Here is a 21,076-nt window from a genome sequence, read left to right as displayed (position 1 = left end):
ACACATGTTCAGAATACATAAAAAGCAGCATACAAATTATGCAAGCATTTTGTTCTGAATAGTCTTTTCTACTGTCTTTTATATATAAGCTGCTAATAAGGTTAATTGATAATAAAAAAAATAATTGATAAAGAGATGAAAACCTGCATCTAAAATATCAACTTAAATCTAGGTCAAAATCACAGCAGCAAAGTCATGCTGATTTTAGGTTTATTTGGAAATACAGCGTTGGTCCCACATTAGCTTTTACAACAGAAGAAAGCTAGTTTTCTTTTTCCTTTAACAGTCACTGGAAGAGTTAAGTTATACTCGTACGTACCAGTTACTGGACATGAAAAGGAAAAAGAAAAAGAAAAAAACAAAAGCAGAGAAGAAAAAAAGAAAGAGGACAGAAGGAACTATATGGTAGGGAGGGGTGGCGTTCGTCTAACAACCCCTCCATGAGTCTCCTTGTGTTCCAAAGAAGAAAGTCAATGCTGAAGCGACACAGAAGTCAACTATACTCCTTGACCCTGCCAATGATAATCATCAGCATTAAGCTGAAGTATAAAAAAGTAACTCAAATGAGCAAGATTGGAAGAAACATATCTACCCAGAGCTCTGAAGTTGCACAGTATATTAGGAAGGCTTACAATCAGAGATTTAAAGAATGTAGACCTGGAAATTCAACAACCAGTTAACTGCATCATAACTTCAACTTCTGGTTAAGCATTTCCATGAAAAATATTATCTCCCAAGAAAAGCTTTCCTATTTCTGCTGCCTTATTCATTTGAAAATTCTCATTGTGTAGAGTAGAATCTCTCTAAACATACAACCAACTAGTTATAATCCATACTTATGAAGCAACAAATAACAAAATAACTATCTCTTTAAGTGATTTCTATATAAAGTGATCTCTTTATATATGTAAATAGATAAAAAATCTTCTGTTTCTCCTCTGTTTTTCACTAACATTTCCCATTTTCCCTACTGTTTCTCATGAGAAACGGCCTATTCTTTTGTGCTAACTAGATTGGGATGCCTCACCTCTTTAGAAACTGCTGAAATGTGCATAGATACATGGGTTGAAACCCTGACTGGCTCTCCATTTCATTCACTAGTATAAAACTGCCCAGTTAGTTGCAATCGGCGTTTAGCCATATGTCATACATTTTGAAAATATAAAAGTAAAAAAAGTTTAGAATGAAATTTTTTAATCTCCAAAAGTTAGGTGGTTTGAAGGTTTATAGCATTTAACATTTATAATATTAATTCAAAAGAAGTTACTCAAATACAGGGTTTGAAATCTATGTATACCAACCACTCAGCACTTCACAGACCTTACAGGTCAGGCAGACTGAAAACTAGCAATATTTTTTCATAATTCTGAGCATAGGGGAAAAATGGCTTTGTTTCATAAAAATGCAACAAGGTGTCTATATTTCCTCCCATGCATGAATAATATATGATCTACAACATTATTTGCTAGGCTGTCTAATCGCTAACATCTTTCAAAATGTCTACATAAGCTTTAGCTCATTAACAACAAACATGCATCTGTATAAAAATATCACATACCTGTGAACACTGAGAATAATATTCTGCTAAATAAGTATCAATGTACACATCAAACTGACATGGGTAGAACAATGTCACTGCATTTTTCAAAGATAAAAATATTAGGGAAAATGTGCTTAATTATAACAGCAAATTATATATGCCTTTGATCTGGAAATATTGGCAATATGTGATATTATAAGTACTATAATTATTAAAACAAAAAGTATAAAATAAAAATGTTAATCACAACTGTCTTTTACTTTGAAATGTCACTTTTGGAAACAGAAATTACTGGTTAATAGCATAATCACCTTTGGAGACTTTCACTCCTCCAGGTTTGGATTTAGTTACTTCCTGTCCTCCTAACTTTAAGCATCTCTTAATCATAGGCATTTCAAAGCTATTTCACAAACAGGCCATGAAACAGTACCCTGTACTGCTGCAATATGGCGATTTCTACGTGTAACATATACATCTAAGAGTAATTTTTAGAAATTATTCTCTATACATTAGATGATATGACTACAACTACTTGTTCTGACTGTTACTAGTCTTAAGAATGTTACACAGCCAACCATACTGTCTATCACCAAAAGCCCAAGTTGCCAAGAGAGGTTCATCTTCTTAACTGACCTAGATGCCAGGACTTTACTCACTGACCAATAAATATTTCACTTTTTGCTCTACCTAGAAAGACATTAACTGACGTCTGATCTTAATGAGGTGTGAATAATTACTAGCGAAAAATGCTCATAGCCCAGATATTCAATATTCCAGCAGTGTTCAACAGAACCAGCATCAGTAACACTTTGCAATTTGAATGGCATCATCATCCCCATGTCCCCAGCCTCCTGCCTCTGCCATGTCACTACAAGACTGCAAACAACTGTTCTTTGGTTCTCCCATAAGAAACATATTACTTCATGCATGCCAAGTGTTCATTATCCTAAAAAGCCAAATGCCTTTTAAAAGCCAGTTGAAGCAAATAAGCAACAATTCTCCAACATAGTATAAAACTCACTTTTTGCATAAACTTTTAAATTTCAAAATGCCAGGCCTTCAGATTCCCTAAATATTATAAAAGCACTGCCCAGTCACAGAATCACAAAACTTAACATGTAGAAAGCAACATCCAAACCAACCAACTCATTTATTTAATGCTTTTCCTTGCTGTTTTCTCTTTCTGGTTAAGCGTTGTCTCCTAAAGAGTAAATTTCTGGAAAGAAATGAGGTATAGTATTATCTTGCTTGCTTTACTCTTTACCTACCAAGAAGACACTGTCATCAAACACTTAATGAATGTTTTTCCTTCCTTTACAGATAAGGGAAACGAAGGCTCACAGTGATTTGGCAGACATCAAAACTTAGAATGCATTCATTTCTACCCAGCCCCAACACTTCACTTTTAGTGGTCTAGTTTCTCTCTCTCTCATACAATGCACAAAACTCCTTTCCAGTTGAAATAGGGCTCCAATGCTAAAAGGACGATTAAATACCACTTTAATTAATAGTCTGTTCTGACAGTGAATTTTAATATATATTCTCTAAAGGAGGTAATTAAGGTCAAATGAGGTCACAATGGCAGGGCCCTGATCCCATAGAGCTGATATTCTTGTAAGAGGAAGGGACTCCAGGGAGCTCTGTCCCAGTGTACAGGGAAGAGGCCATGTGAGGACTCGGAAGGTTTCCTTGGGGCAGGGTGTACTTGTTCCTGAGTCATGTCCTAGCTAAACCCTGTTTCTAAAGCAGTGATGGGCTGCATTAAGTGCTGCCATCCTTCTTTGACAATTCCACCTGTTTAACTGGGACTCTGTGGTTATGAGGTGCTAAGTGCACCTGTCAAAGGCATGACTTTGTTTCGATTTAGCAATGCTCCTACCAATATACCTTATTGGTCCAGGAAGAAAAAAAGGCATTAGAGTATTTTCTAAATGATACTTCTGGTTAGGTGCAAGCACTTAGATTTTCTAAGAAATAACTTGTGTTCTCACCTGTGTTTGCTACATGAAAGAACTGTACTAACAAATCTAAGGCACAATAAATTATCTGTTTTTAGACTTGGAGAGAATAAAGAATAAGAAATGAATGAAAACACAAAGAGAAAAATAAATTCTCACTCCTTCTCCCCACAAATCCCACAAATAACAGCTACAAAGTACTTTCAAATTTCCTGAAAAGACTACATTATATATTAATTGTAACAAAAAGTGTCACTCTGATTTAAATTGTGGTTGATACTGCAATAAAATGTACTTCATTGCCAAAGGTTTCTTTATATGCAGATCATGGTTAATAATTACCATGATGTAATTATTCAAAAATAATTATTTTTGAAATAAACCTAAATGCATGTCAGAACTACACAAAAGAAGAGAAATAATGTCACTCAAATTCCAACATTAACATATCTTCCTTCTGTTCCCCAAAATCAAGGCCCATAACATAAATTCCATTTATAAGAATGAATTCATTCATTTGTCTTAAAGCCTTCTAGAGAGAGCTGAAAGACAGGAAACATGTCAATGGAAGAAAAAAAGGCATCAGTTATATCGTTTTCAGAGTCTGTATTTTAGGGAAAGTATTTCAGAATCTATCCGGGCATGGCTAGAAACCTTTGTTTTAACATGGTTTTGTTCATTTAGACCCACAGGCAGAAACACTGATTAGATGACCCATTATTGGCTGAGCATAGTGGCTCACATCTGTAACCTCAGCATATTGGGAGGCCGAGGCGGGCGGATCACCTGTTAGGAGTTCTAGACCAGCCTGGCCAACATGGCGAATCCCTGTCTCTACTAAAACATATTAGCCGGGCATGGTGGCACATGCCTGTAATCCCAGCTATCTGGGAGGCTGAGGCACGAGAATTGCTTAAACCCAGGAGGCAGAGTTTGCAGTGAGCCGAGATTGCACCATTGCACTCCAGCCTGGGCGACAGAGTGAGACTCCATCTATTTAAAAAACAAAAAACAAAAACAAACAAAAAAAAACTATCATTAAAAACATTCATTAAAGGTTTAATTACAGACAATGTCTTGGTAGGCTAAGAGTAAAGCAAGGAAGATAATACTAAAGCCCATTTCTTTCTAGAAATTTACTCTCTAAGAGACATGCCTGACTGTAAAGAAAAAACAATAAGGAAAGCATTAAATAAACAAGTAAAGGGATAAGTGGACTTAATGGGGAATGAACAAATTAGAAGTCAGTATATTTGACGCTAACATCCTGTGAGATTTCCTAGTGATGGAACTGCAGTAGCTATGAGAACAGTATAAAAATAAGTTAGCAAGATTACCAGAATTGAGGACCCGGTATAATAATTTTATGAAAGGAGAGTAAAAACGACTGCTGAGAATATATAAACCAGCATAACGGGAAACTGCTCTGTGGTATTCTTAGAAAGGTGGTTGGAATTGTCAATATAGAAACCCTCTAGGCTGCAAAGAACGCACTGCTAGCTGAATGAAAATTATGAACTGAATGATTTTAATAAATGAAGTGCATAGAACAGTCATGCAAAGTTTCAGGAAAACAGAGTACCAGTGACACCAGACATAGGTGAAAAGTAGCAAAGGAAAGCGAAGGACCTACACACTTGAAAGGGATTCTCCCTCCACTGAAAACAAATCTGAGTTTGCCAAGAGACCACGTAAGAAAAAAAAATGATACAATGTTTAAATAGGTCCTGACTTTTGATAAAAGTCAACTTGTAATAAGTTCCTCTAGAGCTTATTTTATTTTTGAGATGGAGTTTCGCTCTTGTTGCCCAGGCTTGAGTGCAGTGGCACGATCTCAGCTCACTGCAACCTCCGCCTCCGGGTTCAAGTGATTCTCCTGCCTCAGCCTCCCAAGTAGCTGGGATTACAGGCACATGCCACCATGCCTGGTTAATTTTTGTATTTTTAGTAGAGACAGGGTTTCACCATGTTGTCCAGGCTGGTCTCAAACTCCTGACCTCAGGTGATCCACCCACCTCGGCTTCCCAAGGTGCTGGGATTACAGATGTGAGCCACCGTGCCCAGCCAAACTTACTTTTTAATATGAGCTAAGTTATAAATATAGAATAATTATTGTAATCAATTAGAAAAAGAGTTTGGCAAATTGGGACAGAAAAATAATACGAGTCAGTTGATAACAAGTAGAAACACATTCAAGAGCATTAGGAGAGGGAACTGCTGAGTAACAGGAAATGTGATTTCTCAATCATGTCAAACCAGTTTTGAGAGAGGCTGAACCAATTTATATCCTCCCACAAGGTATAGGACATCCCACTGATCCATGTCCTCGCCAATATGTGGTGTTTTCAGGCTTCTTCATTTTTGCAACCCATGCAGCTACCAAGAGAGGAGCTTGCAGGTAAGGATATGATCTTATATTTTTCTTTCCCCAGGACATGGCATAATCAGAATCTAGTAACAAGCATTGAGTAAAACTAAAGTGAAGGAGCCTAGTCCTGAACCAAGATCATTTGTCATGTTTTTCATTTGAAATTTGCAATCCTGTACATTTTTCCACCTTTCATTCTTCTGCACTGCCTCTCCCATTAGGCTACACTATCTTTCAAATAATAGAATGCTAACTCATACTCACTTAAACTAGCATAGAATAAAAGCAATGACCATTCTAAAGGATAGAAAACATATCTACACAATTTTGTTTACATAGTCTCATAAAAATAAGAGTAACTACATCTGAACAAGAGACCTCATCTAACTTGGAGATAGGAAAATATGCATCATAAATATTCAATAAATATTTGTTGAATATAAAAGAAAAATTTTGAATTATAATAGTACTAATAAAATACACAAGTATGATAATGAACACTGGTTCGTTTCATTACAAAAACTAAACTTCTGAACTTTAGAAGAAATAATAAATCCAACACTCAGGAAATGCTGAAGTGTGAAAACTCAAATAAAAAAGGTAAAAAACCACTAAAAGATCTTAGTCATTTCAAGTTCCACAAGCCAATCAGGAGTTTTTGACAAGGTTGCAATTTGGGCCAAGGGCTAATTTAAACTCCATCATAGTCATCTGTTTATCAAAGAATGAACTTACCTTTCAGACCACATAATATTTTGGGGATTTCCATTAAGAGATACACAGAGAAAGAATGAATGATAAACTATATCAGGCAACAAACTTTTTCCAGTTTTAATCAATAATAAGTTAAAATTCTGAATGAAAGTAGAAACCAAGTAAGTGAGTAAAACCACTGGGAGTATTACCAAGCCTTGAAACAACTATCTAGCAAAGCAGCATTTATAAAGACTTAACAAGTAGCTGTCAAGAACTGTAATACATTAAGTTCCACCAGAGTCTTCTACAAAAAAATGCATTTTATTAAGTGTAAAATAAGTACTAACATATATATTTACATATATGTGTGTGTATATATATTTCATTCTAACTTCACATTTAAAAAGAAAAAAAACTTAGAGGAAAAAATCTCTTGAAAAGTGGTTACTGACAACACAGTTAATAGCTTCTAAAGGGTTTCTTTTCTACTTGGGAATAAATGTAAGCACAAGAGTTCCAACTTAGCAGTAAATTATGGCATTAAATCTAGGTTAGAAGATGCCTATCATGATTAAGGTATTTTCCAATTTCTAACAATTAGCAACATTAACTAAGTAGAAATCAATTGTAATTGAAGAAGACAGTGAAAACTAAACAAATTACCAAAGTCAAATAAAAATAATCAATGTTATTTAATCTATAAATTCTGTATGTTATAATTTACTTATTATATACATATAGTACTTATCAACTAAACCTACAGAGAAATAGTTTTAATTCTCTTAACCTCTTAATAGTCTTAATTTTCTTAATCCCATGGTTCCTAAATGAATCTACCTGCTACAAATCTCTGCTAAAACAGACTTCTTAAAGGCAATAAAATGTCTTTAAAAACTTTTTATTGTGTGAAAGTCAGGTTTTTGTTATTTAATTTACGTATTTATGTTTTTGTATTTAAAATCAATTGAGGAAACTAATCCACTATGATTTAGAACACTGGTTATCTATATAAGAGATTAGAATGTAATTAGTTCTAACGGTATCAATTTAGTAAGTCTCGGTTAATGAGAAGGTAGGATAATTGTAGTAATAAACTGTTTATGCTTGGAGAAAATATACATAATATTATATCTGGCCAATTCAACAGCATTTGTTTAACTGTTATTCTAAATGCCTCAAATATTATAGAAGTGATGTGAGAAAGGTAAGGTGATATTCTGAAGTACCTAACATTTAGTAAATCCAGGAGTTTCTGCTCTATTATGCGAAAATGCCACAAATATATACTCTGGTTCTTTACAGAGAAAACACACAATTGATATTATATTAGATATCTGGATCCCAAAAGGTGCATTTTAAAAATTGTGGTAAAAAAATACATAACATTAAATTTACCATCAACCTTTTTTAAATGTACCATACAGTAGTGTTAACTATGCGCACATGGTTATGTAACAGCTCTCTAGAACTTTTTTATCATAAACTGAAACGTTTTATCTACTCAACAATTGCCCCTTTTTTCCACTCTCATAAAGTACCTTTTTAAAAGTATTTAGGATTTATATTTTTTTCTTTAATGGAGGCACCGTGGATTCTTACTTTCCTATAATCATGTTATCACAACGAACTGAGCATTAGAATAGATTTCACTCTAGTCATATCATGTTATCATTCAATATATAAAAACATACGCTTGATGTATATGTCTTTCATTTTTTATAAATCATATTTCAGAGACCTGCCAATTCTCAAAGGATATCTCAGACATTGGTGTAAATGAGAGGGACAGATTATGGGTTTGCAATTTTTTCCTATAAAGGGCCAGAAAATAAGTATTTCAGGCTTTGTGGGCCATATGAGTCCTGTTGCAATTAAAAGTCTGCACTTGTAGCACAAAAGCAGCTATGGGCAATACATAAACAAATAAGCATGTCTGTGTGTCAATAAAAATGTATTTACAAATACATGTGCAGAGTAGATTTCTCCAGTAAGCATAGTTTCCAACTCCTGAGACAGATAAAACAGAGAGAGGGAGGGAGGAAAGGGAAGAGGGCAGGAGAGGGACAGAGGTAGCGAGTGTGAAAAAAAGAAAATCAAATAAAAGTATTTACTCCTGAAAATAAGTAGCTACTCAGTGGGATTGAGATTATCTGCTAAACTGACTAACTTTAATAGTGAGGCCCTAAAAATGGAATAAGTTTCTTTTATGACTTGTTTCAGTGCTGACTCAACAACTAGTATTCAGTAGAGCAGCATAAATAATGAAAATATTGATCTTCAGTAAGTATATCATAGCACTTGACTTACCTTAGTAATGGGTGGAATATGACGGTAATGTTTCTGGCTCCAGGTTTGCAGACAAATTTTGTTCCTCCACCTTCAATTAAGTTGTCATCAGGACCCCCTTTCAGAAGAAAGAAAAAAAACAGACTTAGCTCATTGAAACTTTTATAAATAAACAAACCAAGCATATCTAGATGAGTCCTATACTGTCATAATTAGGACTATCTTTGCAAACAGTAACCTTCAGTATGTACAAAATTATTTTGAATGACTTCATCTGGCCTTCCTCACTTGAATAAACAATAGATTAGAATTTTCACTCTAGCCGGGCACGGTGGCTCACAGCTGTGGTCCCACCACTTTGGGAGGCTGAGGAGGGTGGATCACTTGAGGCCAGCAGTTCGAGACCAGCCTGGTCAATACGGTGAAACCCCATCTCTATCAAAAAAAAATAAAAATTAGCCGGGCATGGTCGCATGTGCCTGTAGTCCCAGCTACTTGGGAGGTTGAGGCAGAAGAATTGCTTGAACCTGGGAGGTGGAGGCTGCAGTGAACCAAGATTGCACCACTGCACTAAAGCCTGGGCGACAGAGCGAGACTCTGTCTCAAAACAAATAAACAAACAAAACAAAACAAAAAACAGCACTTTTACTCTGAGTAAGAACATGGACTCACAGTAAGAATAAATGCGACATTTAAAGGAATAGTGCAAGGCTACAATTCAGTTAAGGTAAAAATTTTGGTCTCTAATGACCAGTGTCCATCTTGGATAGTATGGCACATAAAGCTTTCAGAGAAAGGATGAAGTGCCTGCCATTCAAAGTTGCTGCATGTGTAAAGATTGGAGCAGAGATTCATATAAGCCTAACTGATCACACTTTATCAAATCTAAGACCCCAATGATTATAAGACACACTATTATTTTATGTATCACTAAGAAAAAAAAAGTCCTGCTATTTAAACTATATAATGCTTTCTTGGAATGTTTCCTTTTCCTTATTGAATAGCTCCTTTGGCTTTTTACATAAACAAATGGTTACCATAAACCTCTCAGGCACATTCAATAAGGAAATATAAGAAAAATAACTTTGTTATGGTATTCTTAACACTAAATAATATTTGAAGTCTAGCTCTTCCGAATCACTCTGACTCAAGAGTTTTCAATGTCCTTGTTTTCTAAACATTGTCATCCAGTGTCACCAACAGCATGTGTTTCATAAAGCAGTGCTCCATGCTGCATCCTATATTTCATTCCACGCTGCTGATATCCATCCTGCAAAGTTTAAAGTTGATGCTTTCTTGATGCTATCAGAAGGTTTAAACAGAAGGCTTTCCTATCCCGACCAGGACTCATACTCTTTCCTCAAATGGTCCTTAATTGCTTCATTAACGGAAACAATGAAGGGCCATGGTGCAAGGAGTAACCCAAGCTCACACACACTGCGTGGGTGACAATTCACCATGACTGGTTTCCAGTAGGCAGCCACTGATTTCAGATACATCCTAATTTCAGAGAGTTTAGAATGTGAAAAGATGTATCACTTTGGATGTTGGGAAAAACACTCTACCCCCACTTATGTTTCTTGCCACTATAATGAAGTTCAACTAATGTAATCTCTGACCTCTCTCCACCTTTTACCCACTCCAGGGGAAGTGATATAACGCCTGACTGATAAAAATTGAAAAGAAAAGGCTGGGCATGCATGGCTTAGCAACTCCCATATTCCACTTTAGAAACTAGAATGCCTGAAGATAGTTCAGTGGTGTCTGGTGTAAGTTTAGCTATAAAGGCCCCGCTTTGTCAGAGAAGGCTTGAAGTGGGCCAACATCTTTTCTAAATGGGTGAGTAAATCTGTTTAATTGTGATGTTCAGTTAGCAAGCTTTGTTTGATTCTCAAACTGGGTTATATCCTTCAATCTAGCATAAATCAATATAAAAGTGACATTTCACTTACTATCTACCTTAATTATTTCTCAATAGTTTCAAAACCCCAGCAGGAAAGATGGCTACTATTTAGTGGGCTTCCTCAAAACCCTAGCAATCTACACTCGCAACATTTGGTTTCCTTCTTCTAAATTAAACATTTTCTTTCTGAGTATAGTTCTTTGTATGTTACCAAGCACAGCTAAATCTCCCTTGATTTATTATCTATCTTAACGGTCTCTGGGCATCTTGGATAAAACATGTGAAGCTTCAGAAATCCATACCCTGGATCATCAGGACTTCCCAGAGGCATCAGAGTCTAGACATTTGGATCAGTTGTTTCTACCAACTAATCAGAGCATACTTTTTCTTAAGAATAACAAAAAATACAATGGCATACTCAACCCTTAATTAAAAATCATGGACTGTTTTTTCTCATTTAAAAAAAATCCATCTTGTACAATATTTGCATCAGAGATACGAACGTGCTGCTAAGTTTTGCTGAGTTAAGGAAAGCATGAAGACTGACACAAACACTACACTTTTAATAAAATCCTCCTTGAAAGGTCATATGGTACGGTTAAAAAAATGATAAATAAATATAACTTCTTTAACAACGTATTTCCTTTTAAGATTATAAAATCTAGTCAGAATTGATTCACGAAGGAGATGTGTATAGAAGAAACTAGGATATATTCCACACTTCAGGAACAGATAAATAAGTCTACATAAAAATAATGTAATAATCGACTCAATATGAACATGTCTTTTGATAACCTTTACGAGATAGACTAGATGATTTCCAATGGTTTCTAAATATTCTTAAGTGCTACAATATTAGGTACTCATTAATTAAATTCAGACCTGACTAAACTGGCTCCAGTCAAATGAAAACCTTCGTGTATAGTAAATGCGCTCTATGCATGTGCACCTCTATGCCTTAGCCACACTGCCCTACCATCTGGAGGTCCCTCTCCCCTCGTACCATTTATTTAGGTCCCACATCTATCCCCAAACTGTCAAATGCCCCTGTCTCAAAGTCCACAATTTCATTAACAGTGACTATGTATAAAATAACCCATTATGAACCTTAACACAAGTCACTTCTGTTACTATGTGTTTTCTTCCTTATGTCACTTTTTCCCACCAGGAATGTAACTTCCTGGAAAGTGATTATACAAGAATACATTTGCTGAATGAAAGGAAAAAAGACCTAACTTGCTAAAATGTTATAGCAATTAGATGAGACAGTATGTGTGAAAGCCTAACAAATGTAAACTGTCAAAACCCGAATCAATGTAAGCAACTGTCAAAAACTAATACAGGTAAGCAAATCTCCCTGTATCATCAAAGCTGTATAGGGAGTAGGTGTGCTTAATAAACGTTTGTTGATGACCATATTACAGAGAACAAAAACAGCAAAAGATAAGCTACAATACCAAAAATAAAGCATCAGAGTCACTAGAAATGTCAGTGAGAGGAAGATTTGGCTGTGAAAATATACGCACAATGACAGGGTATGAGATTAGATACTAAATAATACTTTCATTAGTTCTAAACCCCTGCTAGCTACAGAAGGATGACTACTGATTCACATAGTGCAGTTAAGCTAAATAAAAAGTAAAGTTCGGGCAGAAATATGAAAAAAGAGACTCTCCTCCCTACCCCAACACCTAACCAGAATTCCACCTACAGGAACCTCATATACTCTTCCAGTTTCATTACCAAGTGCCATCTATACTGCATTTGTCACGATTTCCTTTTGAAGATGAGAAGTCAAATGTTTCTTACTACATTACGAATAAATAGAGCCAACCCAATGAAAATATTCTTGAAAATCAAGCTGTCAGAAACAAAAGTAAAGGTCATGGCCAAAAATCATAAGGTCTGAGTCCTGACCCCCGGAAATCTACTTCAGCATTTCAGTATTCTGGGTGAGAAACAAAACTCACTTTTCCTCATGTGCCTTCTCATGACCAAATAACCTGGGACCTACTGTCAGGAACCTTTTTTTTTTGGAGATGGAGTCTTGCTCTGTTCCCCAGGCTGGTGTACACTGGTGAGATCTCAGTTCACTGCAACCTCCGCCTCCCAGGTTCAAGCGATTCTCCTGTCTCAGCCTCCTGAGTAGCTGGGATTACAGGCATGCATCAACATGCTTAGCTAATTTTTGTATTTTTAGTAGAGACAGGGTTTCACCATGTTGGCCAGGCTAGTCTCAAACTCCTGACCTCAAGTGATCCACCTGCCTCAGCCCCTCAAAGTGCTGGAATTACAGCTGTGAGCCACCGTGGCTGGCCAGGAGCCTTCTTAAGGAACATGTTGTTCAATCCTGGTTAGAGCACTGGACAGGTCAGAGCACTCCTTCCCTTCATTATATTTACAGTCTAATTGCAGCTGTGAGAGGCCAGGTGATAGGCACCAGAGAAAATGTCGAATGATGATGGATGGCTGGAATGCAAGGGAAACTGACAATAGTATTACAAGGATGATGATTTGACACGCTGTCCCAGACAGCTGGCAACAGGCACCAAGGCCACCTGATAACTGCTGGAATGACAACATCTTAGTGTTCATAGGCTGGTCCCTTCTTTTAGAATTCATTTACTTTTAAGTAATAAGATTCCACATTTATTTATTCCTTGATTCTACCCAACTAGAGTTTAATGTGATTTGTAATAAATATTGTCATATTAATAAAACACAAACAGAAACCAAAGCCTCAGAAAGAAATAGAAACAGGATTCTCACTGAAGTGACTACGGAAGAGAGGGAAGAATCAAAATGATCTTGTGTCAAACATCAGACCACTATTCATTATTAGCATAAGTGTGATAAAATTATTTAAATTCTCTGAGCGTCAGCATTCCCATTTATAAAATAAGGATTGCAATAAACTATTTCAAAGACTTGTGGTGATGTTTAAGGGAAGTAACGTAGATAAGGGCATTCAGTACAGTGTTCTGCGCCTAGTATGCTCTTCTCCTTTTCCATTAGAATTGCCAAACACAGAAGGATCTAACTGATTTCACAAACTAGGGAGAAAGGAAGCCCAAATTCAAAAAATGTTGTTCTTGTTACTTTAGGCAACACAATACTAGTCGATATCATTAATGAGACCAACTTTACAACAAATGTGTAAAACATGCTTGCCTTATTTTTGTGGAAATATTACTGTAAGTGAAAGATTTAGAAATATGCTGGGAACACTTACCAGGACAGAAAGAACTTTCTCTGGTCTTAATTTTTACTTTTTTTTTAATTTATAAAAACATTAGATAGTGTTAGCCATCACTCCCTCTACTCTTTTTTTTTTCTTAAGAGATGAGGTCAGGCTGGGCGCGGTGGCTCACACCTGTAATCCCAGCACTTTGGGAGGCTGAGGCGGGCAGATTACCTGAGGTCAGGAGTTCAAGACCAGCCTGAACAACATGGTGAAACCCCGTCTGTACTAAAAATACAAAAATTAGCCAGGCGTGTTGGTACATACCTGTAATCCCAGCTACTCGGGAGGCTGAGGCAGGAGAATTGCTTGAGCCCGGGAGGCAGAGGTTGCAGTGAGCCGAGATCATGCCACTGCATTCCAGCCTGGCCAACAGAGCGAGACTCTGCCTCAAAAAGAAAAGAAAAAAAAGAGAGAGAGATGCAGTCTCGCTCTGTTGCCTAGGCTGGAGTGCAGTGGTGTGATCACAGCTCACTGCAGCCTCAACCTTCCAGGCTCAAGGGATCCTCCTACCTCAAGCTCCTGAGTAGCTAAGACTAGAGGTGCGCACCACCATACCTGGTTCATCTTTTATTTTTTGTAGAAACAGGGTCTCAATATGTTGCCCAGGATGGTCTTGAACTCCTAAATCAAGCAATCCTCCCACCTTGGCCTCCCAAAGTAGTAGGGAGTACCCAGCCCTACTCTTCATTTTTCAATTAAGAATAATCAATATTAAATGTATAGATGTTGAAATTATAACCATCTTGTACCAAGTGCTCCAATGAAAATAGCATAAAATTGATCATGACTTTTTGAGCCATAGGAAGCGGCATGCCCCATCTGACATTTTTAATGTGTCCTGATTTTTAAATTGGCCTTTCCACATAGAAAAGAACCACAGTGAAGGTGAATTCTTTTATAGCAAATATTTTGCTTCATAACTACTTTCTAAGGATTATGAAATAGTATACAGTATAATAAATATGGAACTCCTGACTGCATCAATAAATGGGGTCTTTAATTGGCTCTAAGAGCCAGCTGAATGGTTCAAGAGTTCCCTGAATTCACAGCTGTCACCCTGCCAGAGGGGTTCTTTTAGATTACATTCCTTAGTAAGTGCTTATTCTTAAAGCACATGCGATCATTATGGCTTAATGCTGTTGCTGCTCCTACCACCACCACGAAACTTGTCACAAAGGTAACCTTGTTACAAGTACGTGACCTTGGGTTTGTTGCTATATCAAGAAGAAAACAAAGGTAAAATACTTATCATTGCCCTCAAATGATTTACTATCACAGCAAAGTCAAGTAAATCAGAATTAGTGATGGTACTGTATTACCCAAGGGTGAGCTGCTGCTGGACACAGGAAGAAAATCCAGGCAACAAGCCCCTTCAAGGAAAGAATTACCTTTTGCACTCAACTCTTAGGTAGTGTGTCATTATTATTAATAACAACCATACTATTTTGTTCATAATTGTATTCTTTGTGCCTAAGATAGTTTCTACCGGGGAATAAGCACACAGTACATATGCACAAACAAAAAACGAGAAACAATGTCTTTTTAGACCAAATGAATTCTACCTACGAACCAACTAGGAGCAAATAGTAATTATGTTTTTACATAAAGTTTGCTCAGCGAGAAATCCATGTTTCAAGAAAGGGCTGAAAAAGTATATTGATTACAGTATTATTTATAAAAGATAATCTCCCAAATAGAAATAAATTCATTATTCTCATCATAAGACAAGTAAACGTCTTGCCAATATTGTGCTCAATTATATTTTATTCTTGTGTAGCTCTCGGGTTATACTTTAGGTTAAGACAGGTGCCAAGTTATTATCCTGGATATGTAGAAAAAAAGGAAAAGAAGGGAAAGGGGCTGATTCTGATTTACCAAACATCTGCTAGGAAACTGGCACTGTGCTGAATCCTTTACATAAAAATACTCACTTCATCCTAATAATATTTCTATCATATTATTATCTACCACAGAGATGAAAAAATGGAGGCTCATGGCAGGGGATTAAGGGGCATGAAGTGTCTTGCTCAAGGTCACACATAGAGTAGGTTCATTATTCAAACTTCAGTCTGTTTCTCCAAGAACAGTTTCTTCAACTATATGTCCTACAATGTGCTTAATATCATTTTATGTTTCCAAGGAATTCGCAGCTTGAATAAAAGGATCCAGATCACAGTAGTGCAGGAAAAGTCTAAAACAGGGAGTACTGAACCCTGATATTGTGATGGAGTTTGACACACAAAATATTTTCCATGGAATCAACTCTAAATAAAGCAGCTGGTTATTCAAGACAAAACACAAAAAGCCTCACTATAAATGTAGGTGAAGCTTAAGAGAAACAATATATAGGTTATGTCCTATATATATAAATATAATGATCCTGTATGCAACGTTTGGGGGGAAAACACATTTAGTGGTCCAACTGAAGCTAGAAATACTCTCCTCTCTAATACAGTTCCAGCAGCAAGAACTAGAACTCTACGTTTTCCTGTCTCTCCTGACTAGTAGCGGCTATGATGATACTTATCCCATCCTCACCTTCAAATTGCTGGTGAGAGCTCCCTGGATGTCAAAAACATGAAGGGAGGAACAAAAAACAAAGGTTTGCAACCTTCAAGAAAAGAACTGTGAAGAGTTTGCCTGTCATCCCAGAAACACTGACAGAAATCCACCTATTCTGTTTCTCCTTCAAAAGAAGAAAAAAAAAAAAATCGGCCAGGTGTGATGGCTCATGCCCTTAATTCCAGTGCTATGGGAGGCCGAGATGGGAGGATCACTTGAGGCCAGGAGTTACAGACCAGCCTGGGCAATGTAACAAGACCCTATCTCTACACAAAATTAAAAAATTAGCCCAGCATGGTGAGGTGCAACTGTAGCTCCAGGTACTTGGGAGGCTGAGGCAGGAAGATAGCTTGAGTCCAGGAGTGCAAGGTTGCAGTGAACCATGATTGCACCACTGCTCCCCAGCCTGGGCAACAGAATGAGACCCTATCTTTATTGGATGGATGGATAGACAGACAGACAGACAGACAAAAGAAAATAGTCAACAGACCTTTCTTGCTTCTGTTACTGTTACCACAGATCATTTCCACATTTCTAATCATCCAAGACCCAAACAATGTCTTGCAGTTTCCTCACAACACCGAAAAAAGCTATGGTTTGAATGTCCCCTTCAAAACTCACATTGATTGCCATGCAACAGTATTAAGAGGTAGGGCCTTAAAAAGGTGGCCATAAGGCTCCAGAGAAATGAAGGAAATAAGGGAAATTCCAAGGATCTCAACCCAGAGGAGAAAGGAAAGATCCTTTTGGTCCTCCCTAGAGTCACTCACAGGTATAGGCAAAATGTCAAGACAGAGAATCTAAATTTAGGAGTACCTAATGATGGATTATTGTGAGAAGGACATCTCTCATATGTTTTGAAGTAAAAAGAACAGCATGTCATGTGTATGTGCAGTACCTTACGTGTGTTGGAAACGTCCATGTCAGTAGACTGCTAGAATGGAAATAACTAATCGGAGTTTTGCTTCAAGTAAGACTCTCTCCTAGATTTTTGGCTAATGACCATAAAATAATTCTCATAAAGAAATAAAAATCATATTTTTTTTGTAGTTCAACAACTGAGTACATTCTAGCTTCTAAATAACAATGAATTCTACAATAATCTACTATTTATTTTGAGGTAGTCTCTTGGTTTAGAAAACAAAACAAGAGAAAAAAAAGTAGCTTTCTCAATTATCTCCTTACAATAAATTAAAAGACGAGTGGAAGGACAAGATAACAAGGGAAGAAACAAAAATGAAGCAACAAATTTGAAGGTTAATAATAGCTCATCCTGAGCCATCAGTAAAATGTGTTCACCTGGAGCTCTTCCATGAGCATAAGTCAAAGGAGGATCCATTAGCAGCAGTGCCGAATGTTTCTATAATGGAGTCTGAAAATGGCATGTTCTAGGAAGAGCAAAATGTAAGATATGAGCCAATTACCAAAGGATACACAGTGACTCCATGCATATTTTTAAATGGTTGATCAACAAGGCACAAGGGAGTTTTAATTGACAACCACTGAGGAGCATTCCTACCTTTGTGACATTATCCTACAACTCACTTTATTTTAAGGTTACTTTGGAAGACTGCGGTAATTCTTCTCTTTCCACTCTTTAACTGATTCTCCAGATTTAATTATCTTGAATCTATTAAATATGTTTTAGTGGCTATTTGAGTATATCTAGCTCAGAGATTCTCATGTGTGTGAGCTGGGGAACCCTACTTCTAATTACATTTTTTTTTTCACTAAGCATAATGTTTTCAAGGTTCATCAGTGGTGTAGCAGGAATCAGTACTTCATTTCCTTTTATGGAAGAATAATATTCCAATGGATGTATACACCACATTTAATTTATCCATTTATCAGCAGATGAACATTTGGGCATCTCTACTGTTTGGATTAAATAATGCTGCTAGAAACATCCAGGTACAAGTTTTGTGTGGATGTATGTTTCAATTCTCCTCAGTATATCTAGAACTGAAATTGCTAAGTCATATGGTAACTCTGTGTTAAACATCTTCAGAAACTGCCAGATTGCTTTTCAAAGAGGCTGGAACCTAATGCTAGGTTTTTTGTTTTTAAGTAACTAGTTGGTTAACAGAAAATGGCTGGGCCTGGTGGCTCACACCTGTAATTCCAGCACTTTGGGAGGCTGAGGCGGGTGGATCACTTAAGGTCAGGAGTTTGAAACCAGCCTGGCCAAGATAGTGAAACCTGGTCTCTATTAAAAATACAAAAAAATTAGCCAGGTGTGGTGATGCATGCTTGTGGTCCCAGCTACGTGGGAGGCTGAGGCACGAGAATTGCTTGAACTTGGGAAGTGGAAGTTGCAGTAAACCAAGATTAGGCCACTGCACTCCAGCCTGGGTAACAGAGGGAGACTCTATCTCAAAACAAACTAACAACAACAAAAACAAACAAACAAACACACACACACACACACAGAGAGAAAACAGGGAGACAGAGAAGGTAGGCAGCATGCAGAGAAAGAAAGTATTAATATTTTCTTCTCTAGGCTCTCTCACCTGGCTCTTGTAGGGGTGGTCTTGTGTATGTCAAAGAATCATTGAGAAGGCATTACCAGACATAACAGATAATGGCTACAGCAGAAGCACTGGGGAACTGGGCCAACTAGGAAACTATCTGCACTATCTGCATTCTTTGTACTAAGTGTCTATTCTGTTTTATCCCTCACAATTAAAACAGACAATAAGGTTTCTCTTCTCACTCAAGTTTCAGATTGCAGAAGACTTTACTGTTTGCTCTGTAATTCCTGTAACAGCAAGAGTGATATGAAGGACAACAGAATGCCATGTTCTCTAATCAGGTGAGCCCATCTCATTGCTGACCTAAAGCGTATGGTTGGCTAGCTGAGAATCCTCTGATGATGGCTTGCCAGATGGGCAGTAGATTTCTGATGTGAATAAGCCTCAAACTGAAAACATGTTGAGCCTATCAATCTTGTTTTGTCTGTGAAAGGGTCCACAAAAGAGCTTAGGCCACTGGAAATGATTAGTACTAGTTCATATAGAAGAAACAGTGTTGTTTAAATGCTGTCATTGTCTTCACGCACAGAGGTGTGCTTAAATCTAAGTACTCCCAAATTTGGAAAGAAATTATTTTGAACGGATTGGCATAACAAGCATAACTCAAAATGACTAAGAGAAGCCGGAGAGATCGAGTGCTCTGTAAATACAAAATCAGAGTCAAAATACAGGTTGCAAAACATGGTGCCATTTAGCTTACTGATAAAGATAATCAGAGCTGGCATCTAAACAGAAACAGCATTATTTCATGACTCATTAGAAGCATCTGGATTACTGAGGCACAGGTGGCTTTAAATAACTTTACCAGCAAACCTATAGTTGCTGTTTAGGCTTAACTGGCAACAGTCAACTTTCCAAACACTCTAGGAAGCAATTTTTGTAATATTCTAACAAAATCAAAATCAGTCTTCCAAGCCAGCAAAATATGAGCCATGACAAGATCAATACTCAAAATTACAATTGCTAGAGGCATTTTTCCTGTTTTCACATAGAGAATGTTACATATTATGATATATAATATTACTTGTTGTACATTTACTATGTTCAATAAATAATTGACAAAAATAATCATCATTTTATAGTCTATCCAGACTCAGACTATTTCCCAGATCTCCAAGGTAGAATACACTTTAAATTTTTGCTCTGATGGAGTACTGTATTGATAACAAAAGGAAATACAGCACTCCTACATATCTACAATCAAAATAAGGACACCAACCAATAGAAAAAAGGTAAGTGTACTATGTTTGAAGTACTGACCTTCGTCCTTCACTGAATTCAGTAAATTCAATGTCCACCACCCACCAAAGCAAAAAGTAGTGAATTTTTCCAATCTTATTTGCTCCACATTTGTCTAGCACACTTACATGTAAACCCAAAATTTTTATTTTCCATTTGATCAGTCTTGATTGTTATAAAGCACATGCACAAAGTGTTAATTAACATTTTGAATACTATTTGATCTCAAAATTTCAGTTCTAGGAATTTACTCCCAACCTCATTAAAAAATAATAGCATGGGTGAGATTAAGATTTGGCAACAAAGATGTTCCTCACAGAATGGTATATTGAACTTTAAAAAAAAAAAACTCTCAAAATGCAAAACAGAAACTAGATTAAATAAACATAAATATAGATGTACACACACATATATATATATATAACTAGAATATTATGCAGCCATTAAAAATAAACACTGCAATAAAGCAAGAAAAAGGTATAGAAGGCAGGAGTCATTAAGGTGAAAGTTTATTAATTAAAATCATATTACAAAATAAGCCTGTATCATGTGTCTGATAATTACATTATTGGAAGTCTTTGCTGATCTGGTTCTTCTCCTTTCACCTGTACTGAATCCTGATTAACTTTATCCTGTGTATCATGTGTGTGTATGTTTGCATGTTTTATACTCTCATATTCCTTAGATCTTTATCTACAGCAATTCTTTAAGGCCCGGTTTGAAAGTAGGTCCTATCCCAAACATTAGCA

General features: G+C 36.6%; 1 protein-coding gene across 2 annotated transcripts in view; it reads right to left on the bottom strand.

Annotated features, from left to right (window-relative positions):
* Positions 1–21,076, bottom strand: part of EXOC4 (exocyst complex component 4) — an 804,715-nt gene that overhangs the window by 421,316 nt on the left and 362,323 nt on the right. For both annotated transcript variants that reach the window (XM_019031456.4, XM_063708773.1), the window contains exon 10: positions 8,870–8,966. In XM_019031456.4, coding sequence (XP_018887001.1) covers positions 8,870–8,966 — 97 coding nt within the window. The remainder of the gene's footprint in view (positions 1–8,869; positions 8,967–21,076) is intronic.

The sequence above is a fragment of the Gorilla gorilla genome, chromosome 6 (genome assembly GCF_029281585.2).
Source record: "Gorilla gorilla gorilla isolate KB3781 chromosome 6, NHGRI_mGorGor1-v2.1_pri, whole genome shotgun sequence".
Lineage (NCBI taxonomy): Eukaryota > Metazoa > Chordata > Mammalia > Primates > Hominidae > Gorilla > Gorilla gorilla.
Note: the sequence above shows the minus strand (reverse complement) of the source record. Positions and strands in the feature narration are given on the sequence as shown.